At 37.2% G+C, this 23,959-nt stretch overlaps 1 protein-coding gene across 3 annotated transcripts in view; it reads left to right on the forward strand.

The window, feature by feature from the left end:
- Tusc3 (tumor suppressor candidate 3) overlaps window positions 1-23,959 on the forward strand; it is a 136,700-nt gene that overhangs the window by 56,643 nt on the left and 56,098 nt on the right. For all 3 annotated transcript variants that reach the window (XM_031339562.1, XM_031339564.1, XM_031339563.1), the window contains exons 3-5: window positions 3,966-4,083; window positions 8,118-8,258; window positions 12,181-12,321. In XM_031339562.1, the coding sequence (XP_031195422.1) occupies window positions 3,966-4,083; window positions 8,118-8,258; window positions 12,181-12,321 (400 nt within the window). The remainder of the gene's footprint in view (window positions 1-3,965; window positions 4,084-8,117; window positions 8,259-12,180; window positions 12,322-23,959) is intronic.

Genomic DNA, 23,959 nt, shown 5'->3' on the forward strand with positions numbered 1-23,959 from the left:
CTCCTCTCCTCTCCTCTCTTCTCTTCTCTTCTCTTCTCTTTTGTTGTTGTTAGATTTTTAAATTCCCTGTTAATGTAGAGTATTGGTGTATATAGGAGATAATGGGTTTTACATCATTGGACACATTTATTTCTGATACATTACTTGTATTTTGAGTAGATAGAATTAATAATATATATATTTCTTAATCATGTTTAATTTAGTTTTGTTTTAGAGATAGGTTTGCTCATTGGCCCTGTTGTTGCTCAGTATACCCAAACAGGAGAAAGCGTCCATTTGTTTGGCCAATATGAGCTTTGCTCAGAGTTTTATATTTGAGCTCAGCAATTGTAATTTGCTTTGACTTTCATGGATTCTTTTATTCAAAGTAGAAATATTTCCAAAGCTTTGTCTCAGGGTTTGTTTTTCTGTTGCTGTGATAAAATACCCTGATGACCAAGTAACCCTGAACTGGTTCAGTTTACAGTTTGAGGCTATTCTCCACCATTGTGGGGAATACAGGCAGCATGAGCTGGAAGCAGTTTGTTACTTGGTGTAAAAGTCAAAAGCAGAAAGCACTGAATGGCCTGTATGCCATATAGATCCCACTCTGATGTGGTTTGAATGAGAATGGCCCCCATAGGCTCATAGGCTTGCATGCTGAGTCCTTAGTAACTGTTTGGGAAGGATTAGGAAGTGTGGTTTGGAGGCATGTGTCACTAGAAGTGGGCTTTGAATAATCAAACCCCCAGGCTACTCTGCCCAGTTTCTCTACCTCCCCACCCCCACCCCATTCCTGCTGCTCGTGATTCTGAACATAGTGTTCTCAGCTACAGCCATGCTGGTTTGCTTCCTGCCATGCTCATGGATTAAACCCTTTGAAACTAAACAAGCCTCCAGTTACATGCTTTCTATACCTTGCTTGGTCATGAAGTCTCTTCCTAGTAGTGAACTTGATTAGGACACTTCCCTTTTCATCACCCAGGGCCCAGGCCAGGAAATGGTGCTGCTCACATTGAGGGTGAGTCTGCCTGTCTTCATTAGCCTAGTTATGAAAACCCCTCAAAGGCATGCTTACAGACTACACTTACCAAGTTATTACTTATTGAGATTGGCTGCCCAGCTGATTCTACTCTGTATAAAGGCTACAGTCAAAACTAACCATCTAAGCTTGCACAGAAATTTTAGTTGGATGCCCTGGATTTCTAGATTCCAACAAAGTGTATATTCACAATAGGTCACATGATTATATATTAGTATTCTATGTTTTCCCCACTCGACCATCTCAAGTGGGCTCCAGACATTTATCATAATCTCACTCTCAGTCAGAGATGTGGTTGTCAGACACAGTGCAAATACTGTTTTGCAAAATGTACTTCTTTTTAAAAACTCTGAAGCTGTTTGGTGTTTATAGAATGAAGCCACAATCCTATTTATCTTTTAAGCGTTTTTTTCCTTATTGTCTGATATGAAGCCTAGATTCTCTTGAACACAGGAACATTTGAGACTAACTTGTCTGTGTTTCTCTTGTCTTCCTGTCTTTCCCTGTTGGATTTGCCCATAACTTGGGTCATTTAGCCAGGCCTGTTTCTTCTCTGAAGCTTTCCAGCCACCCATGATTCTAGTCCATTTTCTCCCATTTTGCGTGTACAAGTATAAGGCACAGCTAAGACTTTGGTTCATATTTATGTGCTGTCATTGCATGCATGTCTGTTTCTTTCCATGACCTCTTCTGGTAGACAGTGCTAGTCGGGTTTCTTTGTTACTGCAGCATCCACTTAAAATACTGAGTATAAGTATCTTTATGTTCTCACAATTGCCTATAAGACTGACAGTAACATGTCTCTCAATGATTTATTCATTATAATGTTTAGAGTTATAAATAGTATTCATTTGCCAAGTAGCATAGATTGCTTTAGCTCTGTTAGTTCCTCTTGTTGATAGTTTGCTCTGTTTAAGATAGTACAGCTTGGAATAGATCTGTAATTAGACTCAGTGGGTCGTGGTGTCTCTGCTGTGCTATCACATTATGCTTTCCCTCACTGTATGGTGTAGTTATGTTTTATACTAATAAGGTGATCCAAGTTATTATTTCATTGAAACCAACATAAATGAGAACAAAATATTTTTATAGTATGGTAGATTAGCAGGTCAGTGTTGTTCCCCCAAAGGCCAAATCAAATCAAGTTAAATAAGTCTAAGTTGCTGTTTAGTGACATGACAGAATTAAGAGTTACTAATGTGGAAAATGCATCTTAAAAAGTATTTATGGGGCTAGAGAGATGGCTCAGTGGTTAAGAGCACTGGCTCTTCTTCTAGAGGTCCTGAGTTCAGTTCCCAGCAAGCACTTGGTGGCTCACAACCATCTGTAATAGAATACGATGCCCTCCTCTGGTGTGTCTAAGGAGAGCCACAGTGTACTCACATATACAGAATCTTTAAATCTTTAAATAAAATGTATTTATGATTTTGGTGAAACTTCCAGGTTCTAGCCAGTGGACAATCAATACTTCCAAATAGAACAGCTAGTGTACACCCAGTAAATCCTTCTGCACTGTAGCCCAGGGTTTCTGTTGCAGTTAGTGGCACCAGCAAGTCTACACTACAAGTGTAGACTTGGGGTGCCATTCAACAGAAGTGGCAGGTTTTGTACTGACTTTTGAAGAAAGAGGGCATTCTAAACAAAGTATTTAATGTATGTTGAAGGAATGGCCATGGCATTTTTGTGAATTAGAGCAAACAAGGTATGGGCATGGCCCTAGTGTGGAGGGTCCTGTGCTTGTGCGTAGGATTTTGTGATGGAAGCACAAGGGGTTACTAGGAAATCAGAAAGGTAAAATGACAGTGGAGTAACAGCGTCAGGACAGAGGGAGCTCACCTTGGATCCACTGGTTTTTAACAGTCTTTTAAAAAGCTTCAGAGAGCTTGAACTTACCTGATAGCTTGTGTTTGTATAAGATCTTTGTCTCTGTAAGGAAAGCTTCTTGAAGTCAGGGATTCTGTGTTTGTCATTTGCATGTTGTTCTGTAAATCCTAGGTGTGTGGACTGAATGAGTTATTACATATATGTATATTTGATAGACTGATATGGCTGGATCAACTTGTAATATGAGATAAGGAAATACAACATTCTTACTTTAGGACATTTCATTATAAGCTGTTGTGTTATGTTCCAACAAATGTTGGAAAATCAGAAAGATGATTTTGTTCCTGCTTATCATAGTTTATATTGGTGCATTTTCATTTTATAGATGTCATTATCACAAGAATGCCAGTTCTTAATGATTGTACATTTTCCTATGTTTGATTTATTTAAACAAAATATGTGAATAATATACTTGGTTTCCATCATGGATCCTGCATCCACTATTTACCGACAGGTGGCAGAGCTTGTTATTATTGCCCCCTTATATATTTTAGGAATTGATGGACCTGTATGTCTAGCTATTATAATATTCATATAGTAGATTGATCTTAAGTTTCTTGCTGTAGAAGGTAGTGAGCACTTAACAATACAGATAAAATCATTGTGTTTTCTATGCCTTAAATATAGATGGTTTTGGATTATCTGATTTATGATACAAAAGTTAGTAAGCACACCAATTCTTTTGCTTTGACATAATCAGTCCCTCTTTAGTGTTATGTTGCCATATTCAGAAACATTTGTACACCTATACTGTAAAAACTTAATCTATACAGATTGATTTAAAAAAAATAGAAGGAATCAGTGTGCATATGAGTGTGTCTGTATAGTAGTTACACTGTTGATGACCAGCTTACTTGTAGTTTGATATACTTCTTTTAAAAAGTATTTGCTGATCTTCTTATGTGTACAGCAGTATAGTTTGCAGTTCATCCAAGTCCTAATGAGATGAGATGATGGTCTACCTAGTCATTGGTTGACTCCACCCCAGAGTTCCATTCTAGCAATGGCTCTAGTCATTGCATACTAAAATGTCTTTGTTCTGCTCTATTATCTGTTCCAGGCAGGCTAATGAAGAATATCAAATCCTGGCTAATTCCTGGCGTTATTCATCTGCTTTTTGCAACAAACTGTTTTTTGGAATGGTGGACTATGATGAAGGGACAGATGTTTTTCAACAGGTAAAAACTCTGTATGTTAATTTGAAATGCATAACTGAATTACTTTTGATAAAATTTTGGTTTCATGATAAAGTTCAACTCACTGAATATAATAGGTAGTGTGTTGTGATTACAATAGAGTTAAAATGTGGAGACTGCTAATCTCATCATTATATATCTTTTGTCCTTTTATTATAGTAAAATCACTTTGTGATTTCTAGGAAATGTGCTGTCTAGCACAGAGTGTCCAAAAACAAGCATTATTTTAAATTTTATATTACATATTGGTTAGGTAGTATTTCACACAGGTTTATAGCATTTCATAAAGTATTAAGTGCAACTTTAATTTATTTTATCTGTATGTGTGTGATGTGTGTGTACATGTGTGAATATGGGTTTGTATGCATGTGTGCAATGTGTGAAGATGTGTGCATGGTATATGTATTACTATCCATGCCATGACTCCCATGTTGGTATCAGAGGACTGCTCTGTGGAGGCAGCTCTTTGTTTCCACCTTCTCATGTCTTTGTCTAAGTGGGACAGTAAGCAGAGGCTGCCTGGGTTGTGTAGGGAGCACTTCTTTAGGTGAGACTTCCTGATCCTGTTTTGTCTTTGTTTTTGAGATAGAGTTTTTCTCTGCCCCAGGATATTGGAAACTTGGTATGGTTAGCTGGCCAGCTGGCTCTTGGAGTCAGTGTGTCTGCAATCCAGTCTTAGTGCTGGGGCTACGGCTGTGAGGCACTACACCTGCGTGCAGGTGGGCTGAGCGGAGGGCCTCAAGCTTCTATAGCATACACTTCCCCCACTTAGCTATGAATCTTAATTTGATATTGCATATTGGCTAGGTAGTATTTCACACAGGCTTATGGCATTTCATAAAGTATTAAGTGCAACTTATTTTATATGTATAAGTGTTGCTTCTTCCACAGATGTAATTTCATCTGTAAAATAGTCTGTATTTATCACAAGTATCTTCTCTCTGTAATGGCCTGGATCTCTACCACAGATGCCAGGGTCAAAGCTAGAAATCACCTGTGAACGTTTATGAGCCAGAGCAGTAAAGAGGCTACAAGGATGCATCACTAAGACTTTCTTCCTCCTACGAGGAAGAATTAACAGGAAGACGTGCTCAGAGACAGGCAGTGGGAAACATAGGAATAAGAATGTAAGCTAGAAAGAGGAGCTTCCCCAGGAACCCAACCCTGCCAGTCACCTTGATCTTGGACTTTCATCTCCAGAAATATCAGAAAATAAACTTCTTTTGTTTAAGTTACCTACTTTGTACAACAGCATTTGTAGACAGGTAATATACTCACATGCACAGTCTTCTCTATAGGCAGAAACTTGGCTTTGGGCATGAGGATGCTAGTCATCTTGAAGAGTAACTTCTTAGTTGTGGCATTGTGACTGTTTTTACCAGCAGTGCCAGCTGAGTATTTCATACATATTCATTAGGGCTGCTTCTCAAGGAACCTGTCAGAGATGGCATTGTTGCCATGATTATCACTTGTTTAGAGTGATGATGTATCAGGATATGGAATGAGATAACAATCTACCACACAGACATATCTTGTGTCAGCCTATTGTATGAGCCGTTTGGGGGAATAAGAAAAAAACATCTACTCCCTACTTCAGATAGGGAACTGATGACTGACAAAAATGATTTCACAGAAGTCCAGCTTGGGAATCGGTGTTTATTGAGTTACTTGTAGGATCTGGATAGGGCTTGCTTACAGGAGCACAGGTGACTTATTTCAAGCTACGACATGGGTAAGTGATGATGTGTGCCAGCTGCAAACGTCGAGCTCTTTGCATGACTTGCAGGTAGCTCAGCAGGTTGGACACTGTCCTCCAAACAGCTCTGTTGCCAGAGCCTTTTCTGCCAGCTGTTGCTTTCTTGCTTTTATAACCATCTGGAAGGCCTTTGCGAACCCTTTAAATTTTAGCTCTCCAGGCTAGTAAGGTTGTTTACTGCTCAGGCTGCACAGGCCTCTCTTTGTTCTCCAGGTGGTATTATTTCAATTTAGAGAAGATTCCTGTATGATACATGCATACCGTGTGTGTCTGTATGTGTGTGTACATACATACATATTTGAGACATATACAATATACTAATGATAAGGTATATATTGTATGGTATATGTTAGAATTTGTCAGGTTTTTATCATAAGAACAGGTTTTATGGTTTAGTTATATAATGAGCTTTTTAAAGTTTCTGTTAAGATTACTTATAAAACAGTTACTCAGTAGTAGTTTTTAAAGGAGGAGAGTTCTGGAAGTATTGTGCTATAATGGAAGTGGTGGGGTGGAGCTAAGAAGGTCCAAGGTCACAGTCTAGCTTTACCTCTTCATAGCTGAGCAATTCGAAGATTTCATGATCATACTGTGCTCTATCTGTTTGCAGACAGGAAAAATAACATTTATGATTACTAGAATGAGATGTTAATGTGTGAAGATACTTAGTTGTATCCCTGATAAATGTTTATAATATAATTGCAATCATATGTAAAATAATAACAGCATACATCTGTCATCCTCAAACTGCATTATTTTTGCAGAATAAGGCTATTAAATCTAAATTGTATGGAAAGAAGAAAAAGTTAGGCTAAACAAATGAAAAGCAAGAAAAAAAAACAGCAATGAGGTCATCTCTGGCTATATTTTAGGGAAATGAACTACCAGTGTACTGGCACGCAGTTGCAGAAGCAGGACTCTAATGTGTGAGTGTGTGAAGAGCACCCTCTTATATAGCTGTGGGAGGCAGAGCAGGGAATGAAGAAGGAAATGGCCTTTTTATAAAACTGTACATCCTCCCCTTGGGGACAGAACTCAAGGAAGAGCTCTTAGGCATAATCACCTCATGGAGGTCCCACCGTAACAGTGGCAGTTTAAATTTAACATGATGGCCTTTGGGGTGGCGGGGATAAACAGAAAAACCAGGACAAACTGAGACCTACTGTTCCCTCTTTACCAGGAGTACTTAAGATAATGTGGTGGTAAATAATGACCATTTGATAGCATTTGCAGTAGTGCACATGAGACACAGTTGATAGAGACATACTGCTTTTGAGGATTCAGATTTTCTTTGTGCTAAGCTGTTTGAAGATCTATAGTTACTTTGGGCTATTTTTTTTTTTTAAATCAGCAGCCACAGCCAGCGTTTGTTTATGGGCCAGGATCTGTTTTGCCTTAACTGTGAACATAGTCCTCCTTGGCCTTACCTGTGGCCAGCTACCATCTGATATGGCACTTGATTTTGATTCTCATTAAGTGAATCTCTTTGCATTTTCTTTTATGTTCTTTTTAATTTAATCCCCAGATAGCAGCTATTTAATATATTGATATCGTAGTTAGTTTCTATGTCAAATTATCCTATTAAGTATTTAACGAACATTAGACTATGGCAGTGTTCTTTTTAGTATATTTTCTGAATAGATGTTTTCTGTGCTTAGCCACTTTAAAACAATTAAATTAAGAATTTGAACAGAACTTGACTGCATCAAAGATTTATCTTATTTTTGGTATATTCAGGTTGTTTAGAACAAAAATATTTGTTTCCGTTGCTTATTACCATCAACTAAAAAGAATAGTCTTTAGATTTTGAATAGGAAATGGGATTTGCAGGTAATGTGTTTGCAATGAATCCTTTAGTGTGCTCCCACTTGCCCAGTTGCAGTGACTGCTGAAGAAGCAGAGTAGTCCACACGCTGACAGCTCCCATTATTTCTGTTTTGTACTTCTAGGCACTTTGCATCGTCTTAATCATAAGCGTCTAGAGAGACAAGGAATGAAAACTAGTCAAAATACCAAACCGGGAGTGTGAATAGTGTGTTAAATGTGACAGTTCAGGCAGCTTAAGCAAATGCAGCTATTCTCTTCGCTTAATAGTGCATCAAAATGAATAAAAATAGAAATTAAGCTTCAGAAAGTCATGCAGATTTTCCTAATAAATTCTTTCTTTTGGAAATTCGCACAAAAATGTATAAAATGTGGGATGAGTAGTGTTGAATTTTGGGATGCTGTTATAATTAACATTTTATCACTTGCTTTGCAGCTCAACATGAACTCCGCTCCCACATTCATGCATTTTCCTTCAAAAGGCAGACCTAAGAGAGCTGATACTTTTGACCTTCAACGAATTGGATTTGCAGCTGAACAGCTAGCAAAATGGATTGCTGACAGGACGGATGTTCATGTATGCTCTTAGTCACTACAGTAAATACTGTTTGTGTATGTGTGTGTGTGTGTGTGTGTGTGTGTGTGTGTGTGTATGTGTGTTATACATACATTTACGTATGTCTAGGTTAATTAGTTTGGCTTGCTCTGCTGCTGTAATGAAATGGCAGGATTTTTGGTTATCTGTGGACTTTGTTCTTTTTCCTGGCATAGAGAAGACTTTGTCTTCTGCTGTCCTAAAGACTGAACATTCAGACAGGGTTAGTCTGAATGCTCTACCGGTCAGCTCCATTCCCAGTCCAAGAAAACTGGACTTTGCATCTGAGACTGCTACTTGAATTTTAGTTAGTCAATTCAGATGCATTGTTGCATGATCAATTGATATTCTAAACAAACACTAAAATGTATATTAAATAAATTATAATTTATGGAATGGGAAATACAATGAAAATGGTTTAATATTATTAATCAAGGAAATTCTAACCAAGAAGCAAGATTTTATTTTACTTTTTAAAAAGCATGTGTTTGTTTTATATACATAGGAAAAAAGATTAAGAGCTGTGGGAAAATACCTGCTGTCATGTATCACTGTTGGGACTGGCACTTGTCCTAAGCATTTATACTGCATGTGTCCTATGTCTGTCTTACTTAATTTAACTAAACAGTGCCTCTTCTAGGAATTGAACTTATGATTCAGATTCATAGCTGTGAAAAAATGTAACAATACTGATTTTAATGGAAAATGTTGGAAATGAATCAAATGTCTAAAAATAAGACTTTTACATTGAACAGACTCATAGCTTAACAAGTACAATGTTAGTTAAAAAAGTAATATGGATACTGTGATCTGGCCTTTGGTTTTAAAGCCACATTGTATGTATAGATTGAGACAGATCATTTATTCTGAATTAAATTAACCAAAATTATGGTAAGTACTAATTTGTGGATGGCTTATGGGTGTTTTTAAAAGTTGTTTACATATTTTTTATGATAGGCTTTAAAAAAACAGTTTAAAAAATTAGAAGATATGTAAGCTTATATAACTACATATAGTTATATAACAAGTAACTCTAAGCTGTTATTTTAAAAGTTATTCATAAACACTGAGATTTTACTAAAAGATATAAACACATTTTTCTGAAATAAGATAACTGTCACCTGCATGATTTTATCACCTGTATCATAGGTTTTAATGATATTTTGATAAAATTAAATTGTTTACTAAATTTGTTCATTTAAAAATATTTCCCTGTATAATGTCCCAACAATGTATGGTCTGGTTGCTGAGAGACATCATGGATTACAGTATTATCCACCAGAACTCACCGTTTAACAAGTACAATGTCAGTCAGGTTAATTCATTACAAAACTACTAAGGTTTGTGTCAGAGAGGGTTAGAGGGTAAGAGCTCTTACTGTTCTCAGAGGACTGCAGTTCATCTCTGTTTATTTTAAATTGTTCTCTCACATATTATTTTCTGACCACAGCCCTCCCCCCCACCTCGCTTGTCCACTCCTCCTCTGTTTCCCTTCAGAATGGACAGGCATCCCAGATTATCAACCAAACATGGCCTATCAAGTTGCAGTAAGACTGGGCACACCCCTCTCATATTAAGGGTGGACAAGGGAACCCAGTAGGAGGACAAGCGTCCCAGAAGCAGGCAAAAGCCTCAGAAACAGCTCCTGCTCCTTCGCTTAGGAATCCCACAGGAAGACCAAGCCACACAAATGTAACATACATACAGAGGGCTAATATTAGGCCCATGCAGGCTTCCTGGGGATCAGTCTCAGTGAGCCCTAGGTGTCCAGATTTGTTGATTCTTGGGGCTGTTGTGTGCTATCCTGTGATCAAAAGCCTGAGTTAAACCATTGTTTGGCTGTGGATCTCTGCATCTGTTTCCATCAGTTGCTGAATGGAGTCTCTCCGATGGAGAGATGGACTTCTCCCAGTCTGCGTGCGAGGTCTCTAGTCTAGAACTCACTTTTTGTTAGTACCCATGTCAGCAGCCAGTAGTCACCTTTAACTCCAGGTCCAGGGACCTTGATACTATTCTCTTGTCTCATTGGGCTCTTATAAACACATGCATAACCCCCCCATGTTTATGTTTGTTTATTTTGATTCTTTTGGAAAGAGTAGGCATGGAGTGCCTCTTGCCTCTAGAACCTGTAATAACCTTTCTCCCCCATCTAACAATTCTCCTGTCAGTCCTGTTTCTAATGTATTGCTGTTGTTAATAAGCTGAGTGCTAAAGTTGCCTGAGATTTGACTATGTGAGCACCTCCCCCTTTTCCCCAGGCTCGTGGTCCCTGAGACATGGCTCTATAGTTATTTTCAATGTATTCTCTTATTTTCTGGTACATTAATTTTCTCTAGGCTCTTGTTTTTATTCTGTATTCAACCTACCATTTCAGTTAACCATTTCTTCAGAGTATCTTTATTCCTTTCCATAGAAAATGTTACTAGGACTGAGATCTGAAGTGTATACGTCAGGGGTTTGTTCCAGTTGTATCTCTTCGTAAATAATAGCTTCTATAGGTTAAAATACAATAATATTAATAATATAATAATAATAATATGAGTTGACAGCCCAGAATGTAAAATAAGTATATACATATCATATTTTCTTAAGGTCTACACACATATTTATGTATATCTTTGGCTCATAAACTCAATAAAATACCAAACCCCAAACCTCAATTAAAAATTAATACTAATAAACATTTCTTTAAAGAAAATATTCATATGCTCAATAAGTACACAGGAAAATAGTTTTTTTTTTATCATTACATTGTAGGCAAACATAAGCCCAAACCAAAATGTGAAAATTTTATACCCAGTAGGGTATCTAAAGGCAGTATGTTGATAAATGGTGTTTGCAGTGAAGTAGAATAATTGGAATATTACTGTACCCCTGGAAGATGTATACTGCTACTGGCACTTTGAAAATAGCCTCACAGTTCTTCAGTAAAACATAGAGTTTCTGCATTGTCTATGAAAGAGTAATGAAAGCACTGATACCTGAAAACATGTATGTGAGCACATCTCTGCATGTATGCTGTAGTTACGTGTGCAAGTAGAGGTGAAAGACCAGCTAGGGTGACTGCTGGAATTGCCATACACATGCTTAAGTGGGTAAGTTAGACTTCTGGCGTATGTTTGAATAGCTTTATTAAACAGTCTCTAGTTGATAGACTTTACATGTGGCCCGTCTTACCTTACCATGTCCTAGCTAGTTGAGTGAGTTAGTTGTGTGATCCAGAACAGCTCTGGACTGAGTTTCATATGTAGCATTGCATAGACTCGAGAGTGTGAACAAAAGCAAGAGAGTCTTTCTGTGTAACCAAGATGTTCAAAGCTTGTATTTTCATTCATGAAGAGCTCAGTAAACAAAAGGCTAGATGTGAAGAGTAGACTGCCAGTTCCCTGAAGTCTTTGTGTTAGTGATAGGAAAGCTGTAGGTCAACTGTGACTCAGTGCCTGCCCCAGCACCGGAGTATATGGACAGCAGAGAAGAGAGTTAATAGGTCATTAAGGATAACAGCACAGCTGGGTAGTGGTGGAGCACGCCTTTAATCCCAGCACGTTGAAGGCAGCAGCAGGTGGATTTTTGAGTTTGAGGCCAGCCTGGTCTACAGATTGAGTTACAGAATAGCTAGGGCTACACACAGAAACCCTGTCTTGAAAAACCAAAAAAAAAAAAAAAAAAAAAAAAAAAAAAAAAAAAAAAAGATAATAACACATAGAGGTCAGGAAATTGGAGGAGATCTGGGAAGGTGTTAAAGGGAGGAACTGAAAGTAAATATGATCCAAATACACTCATTGTATGTAGTTCTCAGGGAAAATTATAAATTAATTAAAGGTAGTAATGATTAGAACATGATTAAAAGAAAAGTATTAATATTTATTTTTCACTTATTAAATTATTATTGTGTTTTTTGCAGATTCGAGTTTTCCGGCCACCCAACTACTCAGGCACCATTGCTTTGGCCCTGTTAGTGTCACTGGTTGGTGGCTTGCTTTATCTAAGGAGGAACAACTTGGAGTTTATCTATAACAAGACTGGTTGGGCCATGGTATCTCTGGTATGTTATCACATATCCTGCTACCTCTGTTCCTTGTATAGTTGGATTTTATAATAACAGAATGAGCTAGATTATTACTTCAGTGTGAAAATCACCAAAATGAGATGTCATGCTATTTTAACAAGTAAAATAGATTAAATTTACCATTCAGCTTAAGCTATGTGTATGATTTCTTCTTCTTTTCACTATTAAAATATAATGACTCTAATATGTGGCACATTCCAAATATTAAAGAAATGTACCTTGAACTTATCTCTCTATCTATATATGGTAATGAAGCAATAAGAATTAGCAATTTGGGCTAATTTGTGAGCTGAAGAGATTTTGGTATACACTTATTCGATTTGTTTCCCCCCGAATATATCCTCTGTGTACCTGTCCTACTTGTTGTATGTAAATGAGACAGAGACCTTTCTGTAATGAACCAGTTGTGTAGGTACAACAGTGCTGTTATAGAGACCAGAGGGAGGGCTGAGGAATACACAGACCAGGTACTTGAAGAGGGAATGGAATTCTGAAATTTAATGGCCAGTGAAAGGAAACAAGATTGTGCAGAGCTAAAAAAGAAAAAAAAAAAAAAAGTAAACTGTTGTATACAGTGCCAAGGCAGAATGGGAAACATGAGAAGGCATTCCAGGCACGAGCAAAGTGATTAAACTGATGTTAGTGGCTTTGGAAGATGGGTTTGAATGATATTAAGACCAAGTCAGACAGAGAACATGCTCTTATTTTATTGTTTACAGAGCTAGGTTTTTGTCTATGGCTAAAATCATGCTTTTTTTCTTTTTTTTTTTTTTTTTTAAATTAACTAATAAAGGGGCCAGCAAGGTCGTGTGGTGAGTGAAGGCTCTTTTTGCTGAGACAGTCCACCTGAATTCAGTCCTCGGAACCCACACTGTAGAATGAGAATGCCAACTCCAAGTCTTCCTCAGACCTCTACATACTCTGACCCTCAAAAGAATAAGTGGGAAAGATTAAAAATTAGCAGAAGTGAAATGAAACATAAAAATACCTTCAAAAAGGACATAAAAAAGGACATATTTAGTATTTAGTACCTGAATTGATCAAAATATTAGTCTTAGAATATAGATTACAGGGATGAATAGATGGTTCAATGGTTAAGTAGCACTGGCTGCTCTCCAGAGGTCCTAAGTTCAATTCCCAACACCCATGTGGTAGCTCACAACCATCTGTAACACACAACCACATATAATTCTTGTTCAGTGGGATCTGAAGTCCTCTTGGGGTGTGTAAATACATATGCAGATAAATCATTTATATATATAAATACATAAATAAACAAGTTTTTAGAAAAACAAATCTTCCCCCTTATATAAATATACATTATGAGTAGAAGAACAAAGCTTATATTTCAGAAGTAGGCTTTAAACTATTATTAGAAAATAGAAAATATATTCTAATACATGAATGATTATTACATTGTCATTTCTCAGTTAATCTGAAATATATGCTAGGAAAAGCAAAGTTGGGAATACTGGATTAATGAATTGTCTTGCTTATTGCATATATGTATATCTACAGATCATAGTAATAGCCTATAAAGGTTAACTTGGTCTTGGCTTGGCACTATGTCATATGTGGTTCAGTATCTCAATTAAATTAATGAGGATTAATTTTAAAACATGTAATGTTCAGAGGAACAGATTAAAAAAAACCCTCAGGCATATAGGTAGAAATCCAAGTCAAGAGTTAAAGTGGAATCTAATTCTGTCATTGGAATAGAAGCAAATCTGAACAGAAGAGAGGGAGAGAGCCACGTAACATACAGATAATGAGAAATGTAAGTCCAGCCATGTCAGTGTGTTTACTGTATTATATGCAGACAAGCTTAGCATCTAATGAAGAAGCAGAGCTTGCCAGGCTGGATCTAATAATGCAGTAGCAAACTGACCTGGATGCTGACATAAGAAGGACGCTTTTAAGGCACTTAATCCTATCCACGTCCATTTAAAGGAGTGTATTTATTCAGGCACATAAGCTTTAGTATTATGTATCACATTTCTCTTATATTTACATGATAGTTGTATTCCTGGATGGCATTTTTAGGAGACACTCAGAGCTGGTTCTAAAGTTTGTATAGAAAAGCTAAGGCTTTGGAACATTGAGGTAGTTTAAAAAGAAAAAGAAAATCAAAGGCCTTATATTACTTGATTTCTCTGTAACACAAAGACTTCAGGGAACTCCTTTCTGTTCAGTCTATGGACATTTTCTCTGTGGAGTCTCACACTCCCTTCAGCTTTTACACTTGTGTGGTGCTGAAGGCATATATCCCATCTCAAGTAAAAGCAAGTAATCAAGTGAGAAAGATTAAGAATTAGCGGAATTGAAATGAAACATAAAAATACCTTCAGAAAGGACATAAAAAAGGACATATTTAGTGTTTGATACCTGAATTGATCAAAATATTAGTCTTAGAATATAGATTACAGGGATGAATAGATGGTTCAATCGTTAAGTGGTTCTGAGGCCAGGCACTGAGTCACAGTTGACCTACAGCTTTCCTATCACTAACACAAAGACTTCAGGGAACTCCTTTCTGTTCAGTCTATGGACATATTCTCTGTGGAGTCTCATTCTACAGTGTGGGTTCTGAGGACTGAATTCAGGTGGACTGTCTCAGCAAAAAGAGCCTTTACTCACCACACGACCTTTCTGGCCCCTTTATTAGTTAATTAAAAAAAAAATAAAAGCATGAACATTCAGAACGGTTTGTAGTTAGCAGAGCACTGGTAAGGTTTTATTTATGGGATTGAATTTAGTGTAGATGAGGAGCCGGGAGAATGAACGGGTAAGGAAATTAGAAAAACTAAGAGTACGGAGGAGTCTTCAGACAGCTCAGCTTGCTTGCAAAGGTGCTTTCTCCTGTGCTTCTCTGCCCTGGCATCACAACCTCTGGATTCCCAAGTTGACAGAGCAGCAGGGGCATTACCTCTCACTAGACAACTTTTTTAATTCATTAAATGAATTCATTCATTCATTAAAGTATATATTGCATGCCAAGCATAGTTTTCCCTATCTCCCTTTGTTCCCCACCTCCTCCATCTCCCTCTTCCCGCCTCCCTCCTCCCTCCTCCCTTCTCCCTCCTCCCTCCTCTCTCCTTTCTCCTCCCTCCCCATCTACTTTTCCATTTCCCTTCAGAAGGAATGTCCATAAACTAGTGAGGACCTACAGGCAGCTTCCTGGCTGGATTGTAGACTGAGGACAGGACCCAGAGTTTCCCCTCAGAATCTGTCTCTGTAGGAAAGGATCTAGCACTTTGAGGTGGGCCATTCACTTAGCTGCCTTCCCCATACATCAGGGCCGGGTGGAACCAGAGCAGACTTTCTGAACAGGACTTTGGTGAGCTCCTTAGGCTACATTTTCGGCAGGCCATATTTGAAACAGGAATCCTTGAAATCTACCACTACATCATGAAGCCAAACTTAAGTATCTTCTAGATAATACAGAGGTGGAACTTTCCAAGCCTCTGCTGTTGCTGTCTTAGAAGTTCCCAGTTGGGATGTTCTGAAGGTGAAGTCTATAGCAACTGACCCTGTAGATCATCTCTTATTGAGTTTGTCAGTATTACATCTTTCACTTGAAAGGGAATTGACAACATTGCTAAGTTTTCTTAGGCCTTTTATCAAGAGTTGTACATTTTTCCTCCTTGAAATTGTAGGTACGTGTTTGAATTAGGGACCTCTAAAGGGCCAGTGGTCATTGGCTATAGCAGCTGAGTTTGATCCTATGGTTGGAGGACTATGAGAGCAGCTCGTATTCTTTGCCACCATTTTTACATTAATTTTTAAGGTTTCTCATAAAACCTGTTATGAAACTTGACTAGGAATGTAGAGCTAAAGGGAAAGACAGACCGAAAATTTTGTTTACACAATCCACAGACACTACCCACGGCCTGCTACCATTGCTGGGGAAATGTGATATGAGTCCCAGGACCAGTTTCTAAAGTGCCCATGAGACTCTCAGAGTAACTTCATAATTCCAGCACTCCTAAGAATGTCTAAAAGATGTGTCTCACTCCTCAAGAACTGTTTCCTCCTCGCTTCCTCAGTTACTGACATTTTCACTTGCTAATTTGTTGACTTTGCAAATGTCCCATCAAGTAAGACAGGTGACAGAACTGTGAGCAACAGCCTTTACTCTCTTACTAAACCACTGAACCTGTGAATACCATGTGATGAAGAAGGCACGTCCAGCTCCAGGTCAAAGGTCATATGACATACAGCTGAGTTAGCCCTACCAAATACAAATGCATTTTGGGGTTTAGGTGGTTAGACAAGGTATAAGAGTGAAAAAGTCCTGTGCGAGAGTGGAGGAGCCCTACACAATGCAAATGTATTTGGGGGATGGAGTAGGTAGGCAAGGCTTAGCAGTGAAAAAGTCCTGCTTTTTAGTAGAGGAAGCTATTCAGTTAAGGTCTGCATTAAGTGAGGTCTCCTGTTGATGTTTCCATGGAACTGATAAATGCCTTATCTGAGGAGCTGAATTGACCAGAGATTCTATTTATACAGGCATGCATGGCTTAGTATTGGTGTTCTTAAATCCTTGACTAGAACTCCCTTTAGAAAATTATGAGCCTTTTAATTACCTATGTCAACCTTGAAAGATGAATACATAGGGTGGCCTTGTAGCCAGTGTCTTCAAATATTAAACAGAAAAAGCTAGGATGACTGGAAGGCAAATGGAATTTAAGATGTAAGGAAAGTAATTGGATATATTATTATTATGTAATGATTAAATGTAGATGAAAACTCTATGCCTTTATGTATTGAATATATTATTAATTGCATATCTGGCAAGTTTTCCCATAATCTGTATGCTGTCTACTCATTCATTTCTTTTTTATTTTTAAAAATTTCATGGAGTCCCTTGTGGAAATGGTGGAGCTATTTTCTGAGCTAAAGGAGATTATTTCAGAAAGCTCTTGTACATATCAGTCTTGAAGTATGTTCTTCATGTTTTTACCCCCCTGACATTTTCAGTTTCCTGCCATAGATCAAGATGTCTAATTCAGTTTCAGTTGTCTCATTGTCTCTCTGTGTTGATAATCTTTATCCAATACTGGTAGAAAGACTATCTTTTCTCTGATATATGTGTGTGTGTATACATACTAAAATATATATAATATATATATATTCTCTAATATATGTGTGTGTGTGTGTATGTATGTATTTATTAACAGTCAGGTGACTGTTGGTAGTTTATATCTTTATACTCTTACCCTATTAATGTGCAGTTTTGTTTTGTGTGAGTACCATGCTGTTTTTGGTACTTTGGTTGTATAGTGTTATTAGAAGTTAGGTATTGGGGTACATATGGCTTTACTCTTTTAGTGTAGAGTTTATTTGACTCTCTGAAGTATTTTTTGTTGTCATTTGGTCTTAAGATTATTTTCTTTTCCTGTGGATTTTGTCATTGAAATTTTATAGGCATTACATTAATGTGCAGATTGCTGTTAGTAATTGTGTGATTTCTGTTCTAGAACATAGTTACTTTAAGTTAATTTGTGTATGTTGAAACGTCTTTGAGCCTCTTGACTGGTGGATAGCCCCTTTGATAGGTGATTGTGTACAGCTTCCCAGGACTTAGTGGTGATTTTTGCATGTGTATTTATCAGTGTGATTGGCCTATAATTTCTTTTTTTGTTTTCTTGACTTGGTTTTGATAATAAAAGAACATTGGGTGGTTCATAATAATTTGAGTGTTTCTTTCCTTCCTGTTTTGTGTAATAATTTGAGGAACATGGTTAGTTATTTTAAAGGTGTGGTGTTAATTCAGTAGTACATCTAGCTGAGCTCTAGCCTTTCTTTCTTTGGATTGTTTCTTTACTACTAATTCAGTCTTCTGTTTAAATGGTTCATAAATTCTGGTTTACTTTTGTTTGTATAAATTTGTTTATTGATTTTAGATTTTCCAAGTGTTGCGGAATATGTGATTTCTTACTTTCCATAGTATCATAGTATCAGTTGTGATGACTTCTCTTTCACCTTTAGCTTTATTAGTTGGGCATCTGTTGTTCTTTTGTTTGCTCTTCTGTCACCCTGTGATACTTAAAGAACCAGCCTTTTCTTTCATTGTATTGTTATTTTCATTTCTCCTCAGCTTTGCCCTGATCATTTCTTTCTATCTATTTTCAGTTTGACTTATTTTTATTTATATTTATTGTTTTAAAACTGTAAAGTACAATGCATAAGTGTTGCTATTTTGCTAATCTTTCAATTTAGGGATTTGTAGATATATATATATATATATATATATATATATACACACATATATATTTGTATATATATATGTATATTTATAGCTATATATATATGTAGCTATATATATATATTCCTTTTAAAACTATTTTTATTGTATCTCACAGTTTCTTATATATTAAGGCATTTTATGTGTTAATGTTTATTCATGTCTTAGATTTTACATTTGTTTCCTGATTTCTCAATGAACACTTTGTCACTTGACTATGTATTGTTCTGTCTCAGTGAGTTTGTATATGTGTTCTGTCATTTCTCTTGTATTTCTAATTTTAATTCATTATGATCAGATGCAATACAGTACTTTTCTCAGTTTCTTATTTCCTCAGGTCTGGCCTATTTTAGAGAAAAGTTTCATGATCTACTAGTGAAGTGTTTTGCAATGCTGTGGTTTGAATATTTTGTAAATGTTTGTTATGTCATTTTCATACAAATTGTTCTTTACCTTCAATACTTCTTGGTAGTCTGTCTTGATGACGTAGTAGTATGTGTCAAGATCAGTCCATGGTTTTTATGCATAGTGGTGTTTACTTTATGAACTTGGTGTGTGTGTGTGTACGTATGTATGTATGTGTATATACATATATATAGAATTGTTATACAGTCAAGGGAACTGCTCTTTCTCTCTCTTTTTTTTTAATTGATATTTTATTTATTTGCATTTCAAATGTTATCCCCTTTCCTGGATCCCCCCTCTGGAGAAACCCTATCCCATCTTCCCTCCCCCTGCTTCTACAAGAGTGCTCAGTCAACCACCCACCCACTCCAGCCTCCCTGCTCTGGCATTCCCCTACAATGGGGCATCGAGCCTTCCTAGGACCAAGGGCCTCTCCTCCCATTTATGTCTTACAAGACTATCTTCTACTACATATGGGGTTAGAGCCATGGGTCCCTCCATGTGTACTCTTTGGTTGGTGGTTTAGTTCCTGGGAGCTCTGGGGGGGTCTGGTTGGTTGATATGGTTGTTCTTCCTATAGGGCTGCAAACCCCTTCAGCTCTTTCAGTGCTATCTCTAACTTTTCCATTGAGAAGCCCATGCTCAGTACAATGGATCGCTTTGAGCATCTGGCTCTGTATTTTTCAAGCTCTGGTAAAGTCTCCCAGGAGACAGCTATATCAGGCTCCTTTCAAGAGAACTTCTTGGCATCCACAAGAGTGTCTGGGTTTGGTGACTGTGAATGGGATGGATCCCCAGGTGGGACAGTCTCTGAGTGGCCTTTCCTTCAGTCTCTGCTCCACACTTTGTATCCATATTTCCTCTCATGAGTATTTTGTTCCTCCTTCTAAGAAGGACCAAAGCATCCACATTTTGTTTTAACAACTTTTGAGATTCGTGTGGTTTATGAATTGTATCTTAGGTATTCTGAGCTTTTGGGCTAATATCCACTTATCAATGAGTGTTCTTTTACCTAACTCAATTTGATATTTTCTAGTTCTATCCATTTGCCTAAGAATTTCATGAAGTTATTGGTTTTTTTCCTGTTTTGTTTTTATTAGATATTTTCTTTATTTACATTTCAAATGTTCTCACCTTTACTAGTATCTCCTCTGAAATACCCCCTATTCCTTCCCTTCTACCCTGCTCACCAACCCACCCTTTCCCAATTCCTGGTCCTGACATTCCCCTACACTGGGGCATAGAGCCTTCACAGGACCAAGGGCCTCTCCTTCCATGAATCTCCAACTAGGCCATCCTCTGCTACATATTCATCTGGAGCCATGAGTCTCACTAAGTGTAGTCTTTGGTTGGTGGTTTAGTTTCTGAGAGCTCTGGGGGTTACTGGTTAGTTCATATTGTTGTTCTTTCTATGGAGCTGCAAACTCCTTCAGCTCCATGGGTCCTTTCTCTAGCTCCTCCATTGGGGACCCTGTGCTTAGTCCAATGGATGGCTGTGAGCATCCACTTCTGTATTGTCAGGCACTGGGTATTCTGAACTTCTGGGCTAATATCCACTTATCAATGAGTGCATACCATGTGTGTTCTTTTGTGATTGAGTTACCTCACTCAGGATGATATCTTCTAGATCCCTCCATTTGCCTAAGAATTTCATAAGTTAGTTGTTTTTAATAGCTGAATAGTACTCTATTGTGTAAATGTACCACATGTTCTGTGTCCATTCTTGTACTGAAGGACATCTGGGTTCTTTTCCAACTTCTGGCTTTTATAAATAAGGGTGCTATGAACATAGAACATGAGTCCTTGTTATATATTGGAACATCTTTTGGGTATATGCCCAAGACTGGTATAGCTGTTTCATCAGGTAGTACTATGTCTAATTTTTCCAAGGAACCACTAGACTGATTTCCAGAGTGGTTGTACCAGCTTGTAATCCCAAAAACAATGGAGTAGTGTTACTCTTTCTCCACATCCTCAAAAGTATTTGCTGTCACCTGAGTTTTTGATTTTAGACATTCTAACTGGAGTGAGGTGGAATCTCAGGGTTGTTTTGATTTGCATTTCCTTGATGACTAAGGATGTTGAACATTTCTTTAGGTGCTTCTCAGCCATTCGGTATTTGTCAGTTGAGAATTCTTTGTTTAGCTCTGTACCCCATTTGTTATTTGGTTCTCTGGAGTCTAACTTCTTGAATTCTTTGTATATATTGGATATTTTTCCTTAATCAGTTGTAGGACTGGTAAAAATCTTTTCCCATTCTGTTGGTTGCCTTTTTGTCCTATTGACAGTGTCTTTGACTTACAGAAGCTTTGCAATTTTATGAGGTTCCATTTGCCTATTTTTGATCTTAGAGTGTAAGCCATTGGTGTTCTGTTCAGGAAAATTTCCCCTGTGCCCATGTGTTCAAGGATTTCCCCACTTTTTCTTCTATTAGTTTCAGTGCATCTGGTTTTATGTGGAGGTCTTTGATACACTTGGACTTTAGCTTTGTACAAGACGATAAGAATAGATCGATTTGCATTCTTCTGCATGTTGACATCCAGTTGAACCAACAGCATTTGTTGAAAATGCTGTCTTTTTTCCACTGGATGGTTTTAGCTCCTTTATCAAAGATCAGGTAACCATAGGTGTGTGGGTTCATTTCTGGGTCTTCAATTCTATTCCATTGATTTACCTTCCTGTCACTGTACCAATATACCATGCAGTTTTTATCACTATTGCTCTGTAATACAGCTTGAGTTCAGGGATAGGTGATTTCTCCTGAAATTGTTTTATTTTTAAGAATAGTTTTCACTAATCTTGGTTTTTTGTTACTCCAAATTAATTTGCAAATTGCTCTTTCTAACTCTATGAAAAATTGAGTTGGAATTTTGATGGGGATTGCATTGACTCTGTAGATTGCTTTTGGCAAGATGGCCATTTTTGCAATATTAATCCTGCCAATCCAATGAAAATGGGAGATCTTTCCATCTTCAGAGATTTTCAATTTCTTTCTTCAGAGACTTGAAGTTCTTGCTTTCACTTGCTTGGTTAGAATCACACCAAGGTATCATTATATTGTTTGTGACTATTGTGAAGGGTGCCATTTATTTAATTTCTTTTTTCATCCTGTTTATCCTTTGAGTAGAGGAAGGCTTGAGTTAATTTTACATCCAGCTACTTTGCTGAAGTTGTTTAGCAGGTTTAGAATTTATCTGGTAGAATTTTTGGGGTCAGGTAAGTATACTATCATATCATCTGCAAATTGTGATATTTTGACTTCTTTCTTTCCAATTTGTAACCCTTTAACTTCCTTTGTTTTGTCAAATTGCTCTGGCTAGGACTTCGAGTACTATATCGAATAGGTAGGGTAAGAGTGGGCAGCCTTGTCTAGTCCCTGATTTTAGTGGGATTGCTTCAAGTTTCTCTCCATTTAGTTTGATGTTGGCTACTTCTTTGCAATATATTGCTTTAATTATGTTTAGGCATGGGCCTTGAATTTCTGATCTTTCTAAGACTTTTATCATGAAGTGGTGTTGAATTTTGTCAAATGCGTTTTCAGCATCTAATGAAATGATCCTGTGGTTTTTTTCTTTGAATTTTTTTATATAATGGATTAAGTTGATGGATTTCCATATATTGAACCATCCCTGCGATGAAGCCTACTTGTTCTTGATGGGTAATTGTTTTAATGTTTTCTTGGATTTGGTTTGCAGAAATTTTGAGTATTTTTGCATTGGTATTCATAAGTGAAATTAGTCTGAAGTTTTCTTTCTTTATATAGTCTTTGTGTGATTTAGGTTCAAGTGTAATTCTGACTTCATAGAACGAATTGGGAGTTTTCCTTCTGTTTCTATTTTGTAAAATAGTTTGAAGAGAATTGGTATTAGGTCTTTGAAGGTCTGATAGAATCCTGCACTAAACCCATCTGGTCCTGGGCTTTTTTTGGTTGCGAGACTATTAATGACAGCTTCTATTTCTTTAGGAGATATGGGACTGTTTAGGTTGTTTATCTGATCCTGATTTGACTTTGGTACCTACTATCTGTCTAGAAAATTGTCCATTTCATCCAGATTGTCCAATTTTTTTGAGTATAGGCTTTTGTAGGAGGATCTAATGATTTTTTTAATTTCCTCAGTGTCTGTTGTTATGTCTCCCTTTTCATTTCTGATTTTGTTAATTAGGATACTGTCTCTGTGCCCTCTAGTTAGTTTGGCTAAGGATTTATCTATTTTGTTGATTTTCTCAAAGAACCAGTTCCTTGTTTGGTTGATTCCTTGTATAGTTCTTTTTGTTTCTACTTGATTGATTTCAGTCCTGAGTTTGATTATTTCTTGCCATCTACTCCTCTTGGGTGTATTTGCTTCCTTTTGTTCTAGAGCTTCTAGGTGTGCTGTCAGGCTCCTAGTGTATCCTCTCTCCAGTTTCTTTTTAGAAGCACACAGAGCTCTGAGATTTCTTCCTAGCACAGCTTCATTGTATCTCACAAATCTGAGTATGTTGCTCCTTCATTTAAATTGAGTTCTAAGAAGTCGTTAATTTCTTTATTTCTTCCTTGACATAGTTATCATTGAGTAGAGAGTTGTTCAGCTTTCCTGTGTATGTGGGCTTTCTATTGTTTTTGTTGTTATTGAAGACTTGCCTTTGTTCATGGTGATCTGATAGGAAGCGTGGGGTTACTGCAGTCTTACCATATCTGTTGAGGCCTGTTTTGTGGACAATTATATGGTCATTTTGGAGAAGGTACCTTAGGTGCTGAGAAGAATGTATATTCTTTTGTTTTAGGATGAAATGTTCTGTAGATATCTGTTAAATCCATTTGGTTCATAACTTTGTTTAGTTTTACTGTGTCTCTGTTTAGTACCTGTTTCCATGATCTGTACATTGAGGAGAGTAGGGTATTAAAGTCTCCCACTATTATTGTGTGAGATGCAATGTGTGCTTTGAGCTTTAGTAAAGTTTCTTTTATGAATGTGGATGCCCTTG

The sequence above is a fragment of the Mastomys coucha genome, unplaced genomic scaffold (genome assembly GCF_008632895.1).
Source record: "Mastomys coucha isolate ucsf_1 unplaced genomic scaffold, UCSF_Mcou_1 pScaffold22, whole genome shotgun sequence".
NCBI classification, from domain to species: domain Eukaryota; kingdom Metazoa; phylum Chordata; class Mammalia; order Rodentia; family Muridae; genus Mastomys; species Mastomys coucha.